Source organism: Kryptolebias marmoratus, linkage group LG21 (genome assembly GCF_001649575.2).
Source record: "Kryptolebias marmoratus isolate JLee-2015 linkage group LG21, ASM164957v2, whole genome shotgun sequence".
In the NCBI taxonomy this organism is placed as follows: Eukaryota; Metazoa; Chordata; class Actinopteri; order Cyprinodontiformes; family Rivulidae; genus Kryptolebias; species Kryptolebias marmoratus.
In genome coordinates, this window is record NC_051450.1 from 13,890,854 (window position 1) to 13,910,649 (window position 19,796).

At 38.8% G+C, this 19,796-nt stretch overlaps 1 protein-coding gene across 1 annotated transcript in view; it reads right to left on the minus strand.

Annotated features, from left to right (window-relative positions):
* plxdc2 (plexin domain containing 2) overlaps positions 1 to 15,890 on the minus strand; it is an 80,922-nt gene extending 65,032 nt beyond the window's left edge. Inside the window, exon 1 of the mRNA XM_017406550.3 lies at positions 15,493 to 15,890. Within this exon, the coding sequence (XP_017262039.1) occupies positions 15,493 to 15,586 (94 nt within the window). The 5' untranslated portion in view covers positions 15,587 to 15,890. The remainder of the gene's footprint in view (positions 1 to 15,492) is intronic.
* Positions 15,891 to 19,796: the final 3,906 nt, after the last annotated feature.

Sequence of the window (19,796 nt, forward strand, 5' to 3'; positions counted from 1 at the left end):
TAAAGACATCAGTGAAGACATCTTTCAGCTCCTCTGCACAGTCTTTTAGCACACGGCCTGGGATGTTGTCCGGCCCCGCTGCTTTGCGGGGGTTGAGTTTGCCAAGTGCCCTCTTCACCATGTCGGCTGAGAGGCGCAGTGTCTGGTCATGAGGGGGGGAGGGCTCTTATGTGGGTTTGTGTTGTTCTGTGCTTCAAAGCGTGCGAAGAAGCTGTTCAGGTTGTTTAGCAGAGTGATGTTGCTATCACAGTTCTGTGGCGCCGGCTTGTAGTCCGTTAGGGCCTGGATGCCCCGCCATAGGCTCTGTGCATCTCTGCTGTCCTTGAAGTGAGTGGTTATCTTGTTAGTGTATTCCTGTTTAGCCTTCTTTATTCCACGTGACAGGTTGGCTCTCGCTGTTTTCAAGCCCTGTTCGTCCTCTGCTCTGAAGGCTTCATCTCTGGCCCTCAGCAGCTTGTGGACATCACCTGTCAGCCATGGTTTGTAGTTTGCTCGGGTGATGATGGTTTTTGTGTGAGTCACATCATCAATGCATTTTGTGATGTATGAGGTCACAGTGTCTGTGTACTCCTCAATGTCTGTGTGGCCATCATAGGTAGCTGCTTGTTTGAACATCTCCCAGTCTGTTGTTCCAAAGCAGTCTTGGAGAGCAGCTGAAGCCCCCTGTGGCCACACCCTGATGTCCCTCTTTGCAGGGACAAAATGGATGGATGGATGACTAAAGTTATCCTGAACTTGGAATGTCTTCTTATCTACAGGAAAGGGGAAAGGCAGCAAGCAGTTGACAAAAAAAGACATCTGTAGGAAATTCTTTTTTTTTTTTTTTTTTTTTAGAGGCTCAACTATTCATGACAAGAGAGTAGGTTGTGGAGCGTGGGCTCTGTTTGCCTGAAACCATGTCAATGAGGGTTTCAACTGTTTCTGTTTATTTGTGGCAAAGTGAAAGAACATGGAGGGAGAAACAAGGGATGAAAGTGGTAAAACAGCTCCAAAGTCTTGGCAGCAAGGGAATATATATATATATATATATATATATATATATATACATACAGTATATTTTTATTGCTGGCACAAGAAGCAATAACAAGCTTACCCAACAAAGAAGGATTGAATTCTCTGAGGTTTACACATTTTTGCCTTTTGTAGAGCCATCTAATGTTAAAGCTACAAAATCATCAACAAACTCACACAAATTGTCTAAACTCAAGAGCCCAAATATTAGAAACATATGGCTTTTGTCAAAATAAGTGCGCCCACATTCTGAGCAGATACAAGTGACCACTTCAATAATCATTGTCTCCACAAAGACCATCACCCTAACACACACAAAGTTAAATTATCACTGTCCATCAGTCTGGGCCAGTCAGGGTGTCAGGGCGTCAGGGCGACGGGGCCTTTCATTACCTTCCTGTCAGCATGATTGCAGCCTCATAGCAAAGCTCAGCTTGTCTCCTGTCATGTATCAGCAGGGTGCTGTCATTGCAAATCTGCCACTGGACGCAAACACCCCGAAGAAAAGCACAGAAATCCGCATGTCACCTGCACGAGAGATGATGATTTACTGTACCTTAACGCCACACGGATGACAACCTGAGGGCTGCAGACATGCTCAAGACAACTGATGCATTAAAAATTAACGGAACGGCCAAGCTTAAATGTACTTGAAATTTGTTCTTAAAGCAGCTACTTTTCATATTTAAACATAAACCGGTATTCTTATAAAAAATGCAAATATGCAAACCTGACATGCCTCTTAGATGATGCCATTTTAGCATGTTTAGCATAGTTCTGAGACACAAAAGGAGGCTGCTATCAGGAAATAGAATAATAATAAAAAAGGACCAAGCTGCAAGAATAAAAACATTTAGAACCAGGTATTTCCTTTCAAGAGATAGTGAGGGGAAAAATATTACAAGTAATGGTGGAGAATATAAATTACTGATGTTTCTTCAGTAAGGATATAAAAACAAATAGCACACTAGTAAGAAAACTAGTTTTCAAGGAAAAATTGCATATTTTAGCTATGCAGGAGCAAATTGAAATTTAAAAAACCCAGAATATTTGCCTTTAAATGTCTGAAATTTAGACAGAGCATCAAGTCTTGCTTTTATAGCCTTCAAATCTCTGTATTGGTGGGCTGGTTGTGTTTGTTTGATTTCTTCAAAGAAATATAGAAACACAAAGTAAATAACTAATTTTCTGTTAAGCTGTTATACTTTAATAAATTTTAAAAAAATTACAAGAACTGGAATTTCAATTAATAATAATAATAATAATAATAATAATAATAATAATAATAATAATAATAATAATAATAATAAAACAAATCTATTTATTTAAACCTGTTCACATCAGCATACATTTATTGATACCATGTGAAATAGCAAAGGGGAAACTATTTGCTTGCTAAATTCATTTCTTTTGGCTGAGCAGGATCATAAACTTTTATAAGCTGTGATCCTATGAGCTCATTGTTTGGCAGATTTACACAGAGATGTTGTTTCGGCCGAGAAGTCCAGACATCAAGAGGAAAAATGACAGATTTTATGAGCCTCTGCTGACCTGAAGAATCTCAAACCCCCCAAAGTCTGTTTTATTTTTCTGCTGAATTTGATTCTGTTCTCTACAGATGCCAAGATAAGGAAAAAGAAATGTTACCCCTTTTTGCCAAAAAATAATCTGTTTAATAGGATTTACAGCATTTCTTTCTTCACCTACAAGCAATAAATGAACGCATGCAAATGTTAATGATTTGTTCTGATTTTTGATGAAATACCTCAATGATCTCAAGCATTTAGCTTCCAAAATAAACTTTCAGGACAAAAAAATTAGATCGAGACATTTGGGACAGAAATATGTTTCAAAATGAAACTCTTTTCTTTCTGTTTTTTTTTTTCAGTAAGTCTTGGTAACACCCTGATTCCAGCCCTGATTAAAAACTTTACTCACAATGTAAAAGATTAACAGGTTAAGTGATTATTAGGAACTGTTCAGACTTCCTGGACTCCCTTGTTTTCAAGTGGCCTATGCCCAAGTCAGTTGGAAGGAATTTATTTGGATGAAAACGGACACAGTTGGCCTTTCTTGCTATCAATGAAAAATCTAAATTTATGCAATCAAGCTGATTGTTCTTCCAGACGTTTACTCATTTGTATTCAAGCATGATTACTGGTAGTCTGAACATGTTTTGTGATTTGTCAGATTTAATTTTATTGAACTGAAATCAATAGTTCGTAGCTTTTGCAGTTGGGCTCTGTGGAAAGCTTATGATCAATTAATATCTGTTATACATGATTATAGACATACAATTCTATGGATTTATGTGCAAATCAGACAAATTTAGTCTCTGCTTTTAACAAATGGGGGTTAGTCAAAGAGCTATCCACAACAGGTAAGATACTAATTGTTCATAACCTTTTCACAAAACCCTGCTAAGATCTGAGCTATCACTTTAACTCCTAAGGATGATTAGGTCGATAAATTCTTGATTCAACAATAGATGGTATCATTACACACAGCTTGTTTGGTGTCAAGGAACTTTTGCAAAATGGATCGAAGTGTCTTATTTCCTCTTAACCTATTGTTCAATAAATTGTGCCTCTGGTGTGCATTCGCCTCAAAAATCTGGCATCAGTATCTCTGTGTTTGACTGTTAGCTCCGCTTTTATCCCCTCACTCATCCTGTTATCACAGAGTCGTGATGTAATTTCAGCACTATATATTTAATTTCCCTTTTCCCTATTGTATTATCATCATCGGCTCGGCTGGCAAGCAGGTGAAGGATCAGCTCAGGTGAGTGGATGCCAGGACAAGACCACAGGGACTCGGCTCACGTGTAACAGAAAACTGGGATAGTGAGAAAGATGATCACAAGAAACTGGGTGAGAGGAGAAACGAGATGCTGGAGATTGTGAGGAACAAAGATGACAGGACAATAGAAAAGACACCAAAAGAAGGTATGAACTTTCAAAATGCTATCAGTCATTTTAACAGCACAGGTCGCAGCGTTATTAGAACTGTGCAGTGAGGCGTTTGAAATAAAAATGTTATTAAACCAGGAAATTAGCAGCAGAAAACAACTGCACAAAGGTAAAGGCAATATTTTTCATTCTAGCTTTTGAAACACAAAAGCAGCAAGACAGAAACTCTCACAAGCATCAGTAAATATGAAAATTATATCAAAATGTACATTATATTTATATTTAACCTTCCGCTGGTATGAGATTACAGATGGGTTTTTATTGTTGTTGTTATATTATAATAATGATGTCCTCAATCCTAAATCAGAAAGTTCCCTCTTTTTGAAAATGACCAACCTTATTAATATCTTATGTTATTAATTTTTAGAATTGGTCATTTTTAATTTAATGTGTAAAATGTGACATGAAGCTTTAAATATCCTGAAAACTGGTGTGATCTGATTTAAAAACATCATAAGAGCTGAAAGAAGATTAATGGCTGGGAATGCAACTTTTGTTTATTTATTTATTTTTTTACAGAGGAGAAAAAAAAAATCAATATGGAAAGAAAAAAATGTAATAAATTTCATAGCCTGGCGTGAACTCATTTCTTCCAGAGAGTACAGAGTTTTTATAAGTTTTTATAAACCACTTTAAGGAATCTTTTTTATTTTCTTCTTTTGCAGTGCATCATATTTTAAAGCCTTTATATGAACACAAAGCAAACCTAAAGACTCAGCTGCTGTTTTCAGGACTTTACTGGAAATCTCAGTCTGCTCTGATTGGTCGACTATAACAGCCTGTTAAACATTTACAGAATGATGGAAATGATGAAGGCTAAACACGTTTCTGCAAATCGAAAGCTATAAAACTCCCTTAAGATTTAAAAACAAAACAATCTTATGTCCATAAATTGTAGTTCTACATCGAACCTTTCTACACCAAAAATGTGCTACTTATAGACATGATCAAACTGCTAATCAAAAAGTTGCAACAGAAGCAGACCTGACCTTCTTCTTTACTCTTGAATCTGTGAAATGCTGCAAAAGACTGTGTTCAAAAACAACCTAACTGCTCTGAATATTTGCACATAAATAGACAATCAGCGCCGTAGCCAAGAGCCGTTGATGGGTTGCTGTGAAGTGGCAGCTCAAAACGAGGCAGGACTCACATATACTATGCACACACATTCAAATAAACACTCCAATTTATTCGGTACAGTCCTAATTGCTAGCAAAGTTAATATTTTAAAAAGAAAAAATGTGTGCCTCAGTATATATAGAGGAAAGCTGAACTGATAACTCTCTTCACTCAATCAGAAAAAAAGCCTCTAGTCAGAAATCATGTCAACATTCAGATCCGAACTGAATGTTTTACTAATTTTTGTATTTATCGCAGCTCAGGTTTATGTTATTTGTTGATGGTCTTTAAGTGTGTTTTTTGTACTTAGTAAAGGAACAGATCACAGGCACATTTGTGGAAATCATCTCAAGTCTAGTCCCTAAAAAGTGTCAAACAGCTTTAAATTAAGGGTCTGCTCTGACCAGACACTGAATGACACAATAAAAAATATGTTTATGTCACAAACAACTAGTGCAGTTTGCTTTATAAAGGAGCTTTAAACGGGGAAATTATCAACTTTTGGACAACTGAGACATAAACATTCATCATTTATCATCGGAAGCATTCTCTGTGCAAAATTCTCACATGAAATAAGACATTAATATGAATATTTGGTGTTTCAGAGCATATGTCACTGGCTGGGAGGTAAATTTATGTTTGACCTCCAGTCAGTTTTTTGCTGGGAGACAGATCTTTCCTTTAATAAATCTGAAGACAAAACAGGAGGGATATTTATTGCATCGCAGATGTCAAATTAAATCTCAAAGACTCTTTTTTTATGACTTAAATGACTGCATTAAGATAAAGTTTGGTTGGCAGCCAGCAGATCCCATGTTGAAATGATGTACAGTAAATTGGCGCCCTGCAGAGTGAGCGATTTCAGCGCCCTTCAGGTGAACGGGGAGCCGTTAAGACATTTAATCAATATCTGGACCTCCTCAAGTCGAGACACATAACAGGTTTTTGTTGCTCGGGGACCAGAGCAATGATAAACCAGTCAACACTTCCTCCTGGTCAGACAATAACACCTAAATTATAGAGTGGGTGTTCAGGAAAAAGAAGCATGGAAGGGCAAAACACAAGAACAAGCTGTTTTTGCTTATTGGAAAATGTGTATTTTTGTGTTTTTCTTAAAAAAATGTAGCAGTGGGGGAATTTTAGGAGGTTAAATTTAACAAAATAAGATTAAAAATAGAAAGACATTTTTTATTTTGTTGTTTAGCAAAGACTTACAGTTTGAAAGGTTATTTATTCTCATTATCATTTCAGTGCAGCTTTCAAAGTGTTTTGGAATCTTTATTTGTGTTCAGCTTTTAGTTATGGTCTAAAATTCACAATATTATCGATATTAAGCTGCTCACACTAATTTACTCGTCATATAATCGGTGAAATGTTATGCACAGCTGACAAAAGTCTTTCAGTGGGAGCCAGTTTCTGCTCAATGATGCAGCTGAGCTCCTTTTACACCATAACAAACATTGTTTTTCATTTTCTGCAGAATCAGAGCAGCTTACCAGAGATATGAGAAAGTACTTGAGCGGGATTGTCCCAGATCAGGAAAGCATTCACTCTCACTGGCACTCATTGAGCAAACATGACATGCTCAGAAACAGGAAAAGGGAAGGAAGCTATTGAGAGTTGTCCTCCCACTTTCTCATCCTGCACCAAAACTGTCACTTGTGTCAGAACGAAAAAAAAAGGGTTGGAAAGAAAAATGCTAAATATTGTGAAAAAAATGCTCATCCCCCAAACGTAAACTTGCATCTAGTAAAGTAAATAGACCAAGCTCGCACACTAGCTAATTAAGTGATCGCAAAATGGAATGTGTTGTTGCCTTTTGGATCATAAAATGTGCACACATCACCCCAGACTTCTACTGATATCAGGATGTTTGTTTTTGCTGCATCTGTGGCAGACACCACAATTAAGACCTGAGAGTTTTCTTGTTACCTGAGCAGAAAATGGGATCTGCTAACGTTCTTTTCCAGGTACAGTCTGTGCACACAAAGGCATCTCGTACACCTTGCAATTCATCACCACGACGAGTCAAAGCGAGCCTTTGTTCTCGGTTCTGTGCCGAGCTCTGGGAACGACTCTCAACAAGTAAGCACAGGCGAAGAGACAGAAATGTGAACACCTGGCACAGACTAAACCATTCCATCTGTTCATTTTTTCTTTCTTTTTAGTTCATTTGATTCCATAAAGTTCCATCAAGCATTTGTGTGTATTTATACTACATTTTAATGTCTTATGTGTATGTTTGAACACATTTTATTTAATAATTGTTATGTATGAGTATAAAAATGCAAACTTAATGTCTTTTTAGTAGCAGGAAACCTCCTGGACCTTCATACAGTACAGGCCGATCAATGAGATTTTGTTTTTTTGGACAGTCTGTATGATAAAGGCCTAAATTCTTTAAAAACATTTCATTTAATGAGTGTCCATGACAAGAGTCTTTGTTTTTGCACTTTGTTTTGTTTAATACATGGTGCACACATTTTGAACATTAGAAATGAATAAAAATTTAGAGCAAACTCATTATGATCAAGTAGCCAAGTGACCTCCTGTTTTGCAGCTTCACGATGATCTCAGTGCAAAGTTAGCAGGACAGCTGGTGCAACCTTGTCCAAGTCTGTTTGCTCTCAACAAAAAACCACCCTGACCTCCAGAAAAACTTCTCCTGGCCTCTGGGAAGATTCATCCTCCTATTTCTGCCAGCCGTGATTCCTGAAGGGTGAAGTGATGAGCAGCTTTGCAGATGTGTTACAATTGTTAAATCTGCGTGACTAATTTGAGCAGGGAATTAGCAAAAACAGAACAATGCTGATCATTCTTTTTCCAGCAAGCACAGTAACAAATGATGTCCAGTTTTTAATCTATGCTGCAGCATAACCAATAAATCTGAATCAGTTTGAATGTTTTTGGTGTTTAGTATTCCAAAGGATCAGATATTCCCATTAAATATCCCAAAGCACGGTCCCAACTATACAGAATATGTTCACTAGAGAAGCACATAAACAACAGCTGTCACATCCTAAAGATGCTGTCAGTGGATTCAAGGCACCAAACAGAAAAGAAAAACCTCTGATCCTTCTGATGGCTGTAAACTTTTAATTTCATTCAAAAATGCTATGGCCCATCAGAGTCTTGCAGTCTGTTTTACAGTGCAAAAGCAGTTATTGGAGGGTGGGGTGGGGGGGTACTTGTTCTTTGTCAGGATGAGTTTGGGGGTAACGAGAGACTTGTGGTCAGGGGACACTGAGACACTTTCCAGGCAGAGTAACAAAGGCAGCAATGTTGGACCCACAGCAAGGAAAAACACATCAGTGTCTGCCTCGAGCGGCCCGGGGCAAGTCAACAAACGTCTGAAAATACTCAAGTGCACAACGTTTGCAGGCTAATCATTGAACAGGGTGCTTTCATTTAAATGTTGGGAACCTGTGTGTTATAAAGCTGTAACAGATGGCTTTTGGACCGAGAAGGCCATTAACACAATGAGCTAGGCTTACAAATCATCTATCTTTTTGTTAAAATTAAGGCATTTAACCTAATTTAGGCATAAGAAAGGAAAGAAATCAAACAGCAACCAATAGCTAAACTCTTGCATATAATTATTAGTCATTAGCTGTTATTAGCCATTAACCATTTACCCGCATTAGCCATTTCCTTAAGTTGCTAAGGTTCGCAAATATCTAACGTAGAGTTGTGCAATGGTGGTTTGTGGCCAATATGATACAAATCTCAACACAATGACAACAATATGATGCATTTAAGAAACAAGCAGCAACACTTGATACAAAACAATACAATTTAGGCCCTAATCAGGATTCAGTGCAGTTCAATGTGTTTGATTCAACACATTAAGATTTAATGCTATAAAATATGACAAAGCAAAGGAATAATTTGATGTCAATTACTGGGAGTAATGATTTACTTATTGAGTAAAAAAAATGGCCACTGTCAAACAAGTTTTGTTTTGAAACCACAATACACTTTCATAATGCCTGACATAGATATTTCAAGTTAATCTTCCTGTCTGTAATCTAATGACATATTCAGCAATTAAGTTCTCGGTGTAGATTTTGTAACAATAGGCCCTTCATTTAAAATCTACACGAGCGAAAGACACGATTTTACCAAAGATAAGTAAAGTTAGGGGTGTGGACCTACATACAGTTCTAAAAGATGGTATCATGGAGGCAACAACAGCAAAAAACCCTTTTCAGATATTTTAGAAGCAACTAACTGACTTATTGTGAGTTTATTTTTGTGTGAAGTTTATAAAACATTGTTGGCTGAAAAACACTTTGGCAAAATATAAAATCTTATTTGCAGTGAATCACATTGGAGCCCATTCTTTCCACTTTCAAACAAGTGTTTTTGGCTTGGAAAAACACACAACTACAACAAACGTTTGATATCGGTGCTATTTTGGGGGCAATTCAAAAGCATCAGCAACCTGTTTCTTTTTATGAGTAAAGAGGAAGTTGATTCAAAAAATTTGAAAATAACATCAACTTGTGGTCTATTGTTTAGGCACCAATCCTTTATTTACTCACCTTCCAACACACTAAAGCCACATATTAACAAAAGACATTTGAAATATTTTCCAGCTAAGACTGAAAACACGACCTAATGTTTAGTATCAAATTTCGGTCTAGACTTTAACAAAACAAGAGGTTTCACAACTGCTACTCTCACTTCTGTCAACATGAAAAAAAACTAAGGAAGCGAGAAGACATGAGTAGAAACTACTGCATGGGGACTCACAGGGAGGCAAATACAGAGACACAATGTGAGAGCAGAGTGAGGCATGTAGAAGTATGCTGTCAACCCTGAGAGTGAGACTTGCTTTTGTGGGACACAGCCAGTTGGCTGCTTTTGCTGCTTTAAGGATATGAAGCAGGCTGCAGGGTGGGATGACGGAGCTTCTTTGCCAGGCAAGCAGCTTATCTTTCTTCAACATGCCTGGACAGCCTGAAACACTGGAGTGTAGTGCCCTCATGATAGGAGCGCATGTTAACACTTTGTTCACCTTTATGGAGCAGCCTGTTTAAACTTAATTCAGGGAGTGCACCAAACCCCCCAATTCCTTCCAGCATTTTGGTGTTGGCACTAAAAGAAAAACACACCAGAACAGATTCTTCTAATAAAATTTTCAACAGGTCTGTTGCATATAAGACATCATTAATTTGCATAATTGTTTCTAAAGGTGTTTTTACAAGTTTCAGTCCAAAGGGAGACGTATCACAGACTTTACAGTTGAATGACAAGCAGGCAGCCATGCCGTACAACAAATAAAAAACTAGGCAGAATAACAGTAAAGCTATTGTCTTTAAATACCAGACACCTACTGGTGTGTGTCAGGCTTATTGTATTCATCTCCTCTAAGACTCAATTTGGTTAAATTACTCACCCAAAAGATCCCAGATAAAGATAAAATCAGCTAATCTACAGAAAGACGGTCTGTTCAGCCATCGAAAGTCTGATGGTTCTTAGCATGAAGGCTCAAAAAAGGCTGAAAAGTGAGACTAATATGCTTATAAATGTTTTCTTTATAAAAGAAATTTCCTCTGAAAATATCAACATTTTTTTGCTTTCATACCAACATTAAACTTTAAATACGTGTTCTGAAAAGGATTCATGTAAATAAGTAAATTTAGACAGCATTCAGTCCAAAATCAGTGCAAAGTTTATCCAGCCAGCTACCAGGTAAAACCACCAGAGTTTAAACAGAAGCAGCCACATTAAGATAAGGATTTAATTGACATAATTTGATAATTGTTCCTCTTTGTTGGCTGGTATATTGCTTATTGATTCTGATACTTTTAAAAAAAAAAAGTATAGATGACACATTATCTTAATTTATGTGGAACTGTCATCCACCATTAGATTTATGCTGTAGTCAAAATATTGTGATATTTACATCATTCCGCCTCCTGTGTACTTTACCAAAGTGTCACTTCAGAATATTTCTACTTATTCAGTACAAACATGACAATAGTCAACACTAAGTGACGCAAATTGAAAAAAAAAAAAAAATGTTTTTAATGGTTTATTTTTCTTCCTTAAAAGAAGTTGATGGTTTTCATTCAATGCCATCAACACAAAGCAGGTTAAAAAAAGCCCCAGTTGGCCCTCAAACAACATAAACTCCCTTCATGTCACTCATGTTGCTCCTATCAGGATTGATGTTTCTTTTTAAATATTAACTAGGAAAAAAAGAATAAAATTGTCTGGCAGAATTGCATTTCTGTGTTTTTTCTTGCATCAACAGAAAGACTTGTTGGCTTGTTGACCCAACAGGTGTGGCGTTTAAGCTGAGCTATAAAACTGACCTATAATTCAACAGCCAAACACACCTTCTTCTTTCTCTCCCTTTTTGCACTTTGAAACAACTCTTATCTGAATGGAAACATACAACAAAGTAACAGAAAGCATCGTTTTTAGCTGTGGTTCTACTTTAAACACATCAAAATCACTGCTAATTTGCAGAAAATGCCACCATATTACTCATGCTGCGAATACAAAATATACAAAATACATTTATGTCATCATTGCAATGTAATCGCATTCTCTTAGTCTGCAAAGATCAAGTAATTAAAGAACCTCAACTTTTCTTATCTTCCTTTCCTTCTTTCAATATTTCATCAAACCTCCAAGCAAAAAAGAAAACACATCTCCTCCCACCTACACAAAAAAACCATTTATACTTTCCACTCCTCAGCGGGTGTTCTAGCCTGGTATTTCTTATGCAGCAGCGTCAACAGGAGAAGCAGATAACAGCCTGACTGTGGTCTTCTGGCAGCTTTGCAATCATCTGTGCAGAGGAGGCTGTTTGTTATGAGTGGAAAATGCTTGTCAGCTTTTACTGAACCACAAACTTCAACATCCGTGTTGCTTTAACCATCAAAAGCCTCGTTCCCCTGACATCTTCAAAGCGCCCTGACAGATTTTGGACACAACTTTGCTGTTTTGATTTACCAAATCAAATGTCAGAGAAAAGAAGATGCCAGAGGGATTACAGCAACTCAAAGATGTGACAACTCAGGCGGAGCACTGCAACAGTTAGATGGGAGGGAAAGCCTACAGAGGAGCTAACTATGCCTTGCTTCATTAACTAGTGGCCTCTTTGCTCTTTGTCTCTGGGTCTATTGAACTCAACGTGGTGCTTCAGGCCTCTCAAACTGCAGGCTGAGATTCTTCTTGCACTAAAAGAGGTGGGGAGCGGAGTGGCGAGGGCCAGGCGTAACTAATGCAGGAACCTGGTGATGCTGTTGCATGCTGGTGAAGAGGGGGCGATATGGCACGGCCTGCTGCTGCTGCATACGGAGCAGCACAATAACTTTAGCTGCCGCCGCCACTGCCTCTCCTGCGCCCCTCCCTGTCTGTCTCACTCCCCCCACACTGCCCCACCCCTCTCATTCATTCATGGCAGATCTTTTCAGCAGGTCATTTGGAGGGCCAATAAGGAAGCCAACACATTCTGCCGCTAAGAAATGTGCAGTGTCAGAAGAAGGGAGATAGGAGGAGGAATGGTGGGGGTGGGATTCCAAGAAGGCTTACGATCTCTTCAAGAAAAGAGGCTGCCGTTTTGAATCTGCAGACAATTTATGCCCCCAACCCATGAAAAGAGAAAAGTGAGACATGAGGCAGCATGCCTTATAAGCTTTTTGTCTAATTGTTGCACAAAAGGAAGGAGAAACGAACTGAACAAAATGAATCAGCATTTACAAGAACTAGCAGTTACGAGACCATCAGGGAATGGATTCTCCAAGATGAAAAGTAGCTGGTGTCAAATCAGTGAAACGGAATATGGAAGTAGACCTAAATGAACTAGTTTTTACCTTTTTTAAAGCACCACTCAAACCTTTAATAAGAAAATATGAAGGTAAACCACGACACGAAGATGATGTTTATATACAAAAGTTACATTTGAAAGCAGAGGAAATAAAGAAATGTATATTGGAAAGTTTGAGGTTGATGTGCCCAAACATTTTTTTTACAGAGATTTGCAGTCTAACCCAGTAGGGCGCACTTTATCAGCCTAATCTATTTCTTGTCTGTTTCAATACTTGAAGCTAAGGTTTACTAAGGCATCGCCAACTGCAATCATTGTCAGGAGACTTGGATGTTCTATATTTGTCAGCTCACTCACGCACTCAACCGTAGCATGGGTGCGTGTAAAGGTTAAGTCAGATAACCTCCAGAACCCATCACATATATTGGGATTTCTGTGGTGAATGTGTAATGTTCTTCCTGTTTTAGGGCCATGCTGTTCATTGGAAAACCCAATGAACTGCAGCATGAGGGCTAGTGAACAGCAGAGCGCCAAAACTGATAATATAGTACCCATTATGTGAAGATTTTTGCCATTGTTTCAGTCAATTGCACACCTCGTTTTTTGCAACCTGTTGCAAATTGAATGAATGACCTCTTTCAAAGCACAAAGAGCAGCAGACAAGTTTGTTTCCGCAGGCATCTGGACGACGGAACTAAACCCAAGACACATTTTACCTGCATGTAATTAAAGCCTGCTCAGAAGTGGTTGGTCAACACAAATCAAAACCATGAGTCTTTCCTTCACATAAACTGTGCATTTGCTTCCAAACGCTGCAAAATTGTCTATATGAGGTCGGTTATATGGATGCAAATGTGACTAACGACTGATAATAAAAGACTCCTGGAGCTCAATGAAATGCAATTATTTCACTAAGATAAAGCCAGAACAGTCATGTCATGTAAGTCATTAGAGCCCTCATTATAGATCCATATTTGCCTGCAGCACACACTCCCCATGTGGCTGAGCATGTGTTTGTATGATTGCAGAGGCGGCTGCTGGCAGGGTGATAGATGAGGAACAGTGCGTCTAAGCTGGAGTTGTCCACACCGCTGCAGCCTGTGAGCAGCCTGCAACCTTTTTTTTTTTTCAAGATCCTCAACTCTCAGCTTCCACAACAAAAAAAATGAAAAGAAATTCCACAAACACCAGCAGTCTTCACACATTAACAGGCTTCAAGACAGACTTTAAAAAACAGACCACATCTCTAAATGAGCAAGAACGCTCTCGTGCTCTCCCACTTATTCCCACATATCGCTCCAGCAGACACTCTCCAGACTCTAGCGGAGCATCTCTTTTTCCCATATGGAAAAAAAAAAGCCCCGGAAAGCAAATTGACCTAAAAAATCAGCCCCAATTTTAAGAGAGTGCCACTCTTGAACATGAACACAACAAAGCCACACAGTGAACGCTTCAAACAAGGATGCAGGATGTTGTGTAATCCTGCCCAGATGTGCTCCACAGCTCATCTAACTAATAAATGCACGGAAGGGAAATGAATTCTTCAACCACCCCTCACATCTGAGCTCCTACTGGAGCTGCTGGGACACTTTTCTTAGGAAGTCTCTGTGGACTTGCTAATAGAGGAATAGTCATGTTGTGCTCTATTAATGTGCAGGGAAAGTGGCTTCTCCTTCTACCAGCACAGGAGTTAAGGTCAGTCTATGAGAAGGGGAGCAACTTAGCCACATGTCTAAAAATACTGTCCTACTTAATGCATCTACACCCAGCTCACACAGGAGCTTTTTTTAATGGATGTTGATGCTGTTATCTCTAAAACAAGCTTTAATCTGTTGGTCCTTCCAATGGGAAGCATGGACAAAAATGCTTGTGCGTGAGTGTGCGCCTCGTCTCCCTCAAAAAAAAAAAACATTCCTGCAACTCTGTGGCATACACTCGCACACATGTGAGTCTAATTTACAGTCACTGTCAGCGGACGAGCATTCCTCCAACCACTATCAGATATGAGGGGAAAATTCACAATTCACTGCAACGAAAGCAATGGGAAACGAGCAGGCCTGTGTGAGAAGAGTCCACGCTGACATGAACTTACCGCTCAATCTCTCTGACATGGACTAAAATTTGAGATGGGAGATTTCGGTGCTTTCAGTTTCATTCTTTAATGTGGAACATTAAAATGGGGCACCAAAGGAAGCACCTAAACTGAGCATCTTTTTGTGAAAATAGCAGTCAGATGGGGCACATTTACAGCATGTCAAAGGTCACAGGTGGAAGAGGTTAGGCTGTATTTTACTGTATATTCATCCTGGCTTGGTTTTGCAATTAGCAATTCTTTAAACCTCGTAGTCGTTGTGAAAATATGATAATGAGAGGAAAAACAGTCTTTGATCTAGATAAAGAGAAGTTTGTAGGTCATTTCCTAAAAATAAAAGAATATCAGCCTCAAGGGAGTCTGTTATTCTTTCTCTTCTTGCGCACAGATTATCCACGCTTCTGCAGCCATTTTTAATCAAAAAGAGACACTTTTTAAAATTGTCTTATTGACAGTAGCTGGAGTCATGTAAGGGATGGATCCAAACAGCTCTGCTTTGGGATCGAGGCACTCACCGTCACCGGCTGGGATCTCCGCGTCCACCTTCCACACAAACAGCAAACACAAACCAACTCCAACCAGCAGGTCGAACGTCTTCAGAGCGGCCATATCCAAGTTTGGATATATCCCCACCTAAGAATCCTGCGGGCTTTCAGAGTCCTTGTTCCCCGGAGAGGAACTCCGGAACTCTCCAGCCTCTCCTGCTGCTTTTAAAAGCGAGACCTGCCTGCGCTGCGCCGCACCGACCGACCGACTGGCTGGCTGACTGAGCTGTTGTGTTTTTGTCTCCAGCGTGCGCCTCTCTCTGCGCGCGCCGCTGCACGGCACAAACGAAGCCCAAATGGATATCAGGAGGAGGGAGAGCTCGCCGCGTAAAGGCGCATCTCAGCCACACTGACTGGAGGTGAGAAAGAAGACGGTGCGCTCCCACCGTCATCAGCTCCTCTGAGCCAATGGCTTTGACCCTCCGCGTGCGCGGACCAAACTGAGGCAGCAAACGCACGCAAAAACCGCAGGGGTCACGCGCTGACTTTATTCTAATGAAATGTTATCACAAGCATTTTTGAAACAATGTGTGAAGAGGAAGATTTTTGGAGCTCCAGCTGTCATGAAAGACTTCTCTCAGATGGTTTGGGTTTTCTGAACATTTTATAGGAGGTTGTATTATTCTTTTTTTTTTTTTTAGTTCGGGATTTTGTTTAAATAGCTTACATTTAGTTTGCATGTTTGTTTAAAAAAAATAGGAGTTGTATCCACTTTTACCTCTTACCTTTCCAGTACAGAGCAGTCAGGTGACTGGACACTTAGAGCGCCCTCTATAGGTAATAAATAGGTTATAATCTTTTAGAATATCAAATAAAACAACTGGAGAAGCTTCACTCTAATTAGTTTTCTTCATCTTTAGATTATTTTTTTCCCTTCTGGAAAGTTTTTTTTTTACATTTTTACCTATAAAAATCAGAGATTTTAAACATAATTTCATGGTTCCTAACATCCTCCACTCTTCAGTCCACCAATCTACATTTACAGGACAAACTCAGGTTTACCTTTTTAGTTAGACCTTTTGGTCATTTTAACCCACAAATTTACATTTGACCTGACTCTTCTGATCTAACATGTCAAATTTGTTCATGTTTTCTTTTCCACGTTATTCAAAATCCCATTCGGCCAGAAACCATCGTATGTTGCAAAACTGAGTCCACATGAGCTGCAGACTTGAATTTTAAACTATTACAAGATTGTCTGTATAAAACACCTGTTTCATTTAAAATTCTAATCAGTTTTAAATCAAATTGACATGTTGAGATATGAAGACACTCATTTGGAAGTTATTTATTATTATTGTTAGTTATTTTGCCCATACACTAAAACATTCTAAGCTTTTTTTGCAGCAAGTGCTACTAAAGGAAAATTTGTATGAATTTGCAAAAAATCAATACAGTTTCTTGTCACACCCAGTCAATCTATTTAACGTGGGATAAAAACATATCCAACCTTTAAAACTAATGGAAATGTATCACAAAGAAAACATTTATTTGAAGAACAACTATTTGCCTCACTGCAGCCAGTGGTTCACTGTGAACTCGGAAACATAGTGTGATTTTTTTTTCTTTCTGCTTCTACTTCGTCACTGAGCTGTAGCTCGGTCTGCACAGGAAGGAGAACTTGGACCACATGCTTGTTCCAATTAAGACGTTCTCTGTGGGAATTCAGGAGCTTCATTACAGTCATGGGAAAAAAAAAACTATTGAAAGAAATGAAACTCTCACATAAAGGACTTCTTTTGTAACATACAAAGTTGGTGCCAGTTAATGTTTTTAACTAAAGTTTCCTGGAAAAAAGTACTTTGAGAGGAAATCCTATGGGAGTGCCAAGTGAGGCCCCTAAATGAAACCTTATTGATAATTAGACATTATTTCCACTGAAAAAAAATTGTGTATACCCTGACTAAATGTTTTCATCTGTAAAATACTGGAATTAGTGTTACAGATGGCATATTTTGTTGTGTGGAAACTCATAAAAGCCCACAAATTAGAAAAAGAGGAAGTAAGAATTCATTTATTTTGACATTTGTTACTTTAACTTCCATTTGAAATAATTTGTGGAGACATTTCTCTGACAGCAAGACTCAGATATTTGCTGACTGTGTGTTCACTGACCACTGTTGGATTCACTTCCTCACGTTAAATCTCTCACACTGTCAGTGTGACGTGATCAGATCACAACATCATATGTCGGCTGAATAAATATGAATAATCTCCATTCAGACAGAAATACTGAATATACTGCTTTAGGGAGGTTTTCCCTCATGAAGGAGATTATTGCAGACACATGATGTCTGGCCGTCAAGGCCATAAAACACTTCTCAGGCAGATGCAGTTCAGTGTCAGACTGATTTAGCTTCCAAGGCTCCACACACTCTCTGCAGCTGAAAACAAACAGTTTAATCACTACGGGTCTTCTACTCTTATCAACTTCTTTCACAACTCCTGCAGAAAACAGCCAAGCTATCGCCTTGAAATGACCACTCTGAAAAATTACAACTTCTGTAGTATCGTGAGCAGCATCTTAAGCTTTTCTCAAACAACTTCAAATCCAACATAAAACACATGTAGTGAACTTTTGCTCGGGCACAGATTACGCCACACACTACCTGCCTGCAATTAAAGAGCATCTAAATGTCTGTGACTTCATTAACAAGTTCCGTTTCAGGGGAATCAGGGCATTTTGGTTTTATGTTGTTGGTAGGTGTATATTTTCTAGATTGTTGAGTTGTGTCACTGATGTATTTATAATGTTTGGCCACTTTATAAACAGAGAACAAGGAAACCGTCTGACACACTGAAGAAAACAAGCTGAGCTCTGTCTCCATCTTTCCATTTCAGCATTGCACATTATTAAATTTTCCGCCCTTCTGCAGCCCTAAAAGGACCTGAAAACACTCAAACGTTGCTTTGAGAGGAAATTCCTCAGCACAGTTTTATTCGGTGACAGAAACATGCCCATTAGGGCTTCTCTACAGGTTAGACTCTCTCCAATTAGTTAATAGGCAAGAAAGGAGGTATATCCCGGAGAGGTTGCCAGTCCATCACAGGCCACACACACATGTTCCTAAAAACAATTTAGAATCTGTTTCCACAGAGTCATTTTTATTCCCTTTTACAGTATATGTATCACATGGAGAAAGCGATGAAAACATTTATTAAGAATATATTGACTTGTCTTTTGTTTTGTAAAGAGACTTACTCAAGGATGAAGAGGACAAAGAGGAAACTTTACAAACAAAATCATAAATAATAAATCAATACCAGACAAACTAGCTTGTCAATCTGGTCAGAGTTAAACTCTGTTTCTGAGGTTGTTCAAAGAGCCAGTGAATACTAGTAAGCCAACATTTTTCTCTACCTGATGAGAAAACCAGTTCTAAATGATAACTGAGAAAACAAGACAAACTTTCTCATGATTTCCTCTAACAGAGCTGGTTAGGAGAAGATATTATAGCTGAGTGTTGTGTTTCAAAACCCCTGGTAGGTCTACACCTTTGCATCAGAAGATGTGGATTATCTGCCATTAAAACAACGAAGTGATGGCTTATAGACACAATACAAAAGTCAGCTCCTAGTTTCACAGATGAACTTTACGGGAGCATTTTTATTACAGAAACCTCTCGGGGCTGAAAGGTGCACAAACAAAACAGTGACCTTTAGATGGACTCTGCCTGGTGATGAACAGAACTGTCACAATGGCTCCGGTGAGAAAAGCTGACCAACGTTGCTTCACTGACAACACCAGAACAAAAAGCTGGTGGCATTTAGCAGCTCTCCTTTGAACCGTTTATTCTGTGTGAATGACGAAGCCACCAGAAATTTTTACCAGGTCAAAACTGTTGATAGCTGCATGTTTCTTTTGGTCAGCAAGCTGTCATGCGAGAGTGTGCAAGTGGAAGGCGGTACTGTTTGTGTGTGCATGTTTGATTGTTGAGAGATGAAACTGATGTAGAGACTGAAAACGGCTGAGAGAGTAGTTTTCAGGGACAACACCCTGCAGTTTGGACATTTTGGTATGATGCATCTTAAATTTTGGTTCAACTGATGGAAAGAAAATCAGAGCAAAAGGGCAGAAATAGCTAAAAAAAAAACAGTGAAGAAGTTGAGAGGGAAAGGGCACAAACAATAATAGAAGAGGAGCATTTCATAGAAGGAAATTGATTCTGTGACTCTCTGATAAATCTCTGACCCAGAATCCACTTATAGCCCCAGCAGAGACTCTGCAGTGATGGAGATCAAGACAAAAATTAATAACTCTGTCAATTTTGGTC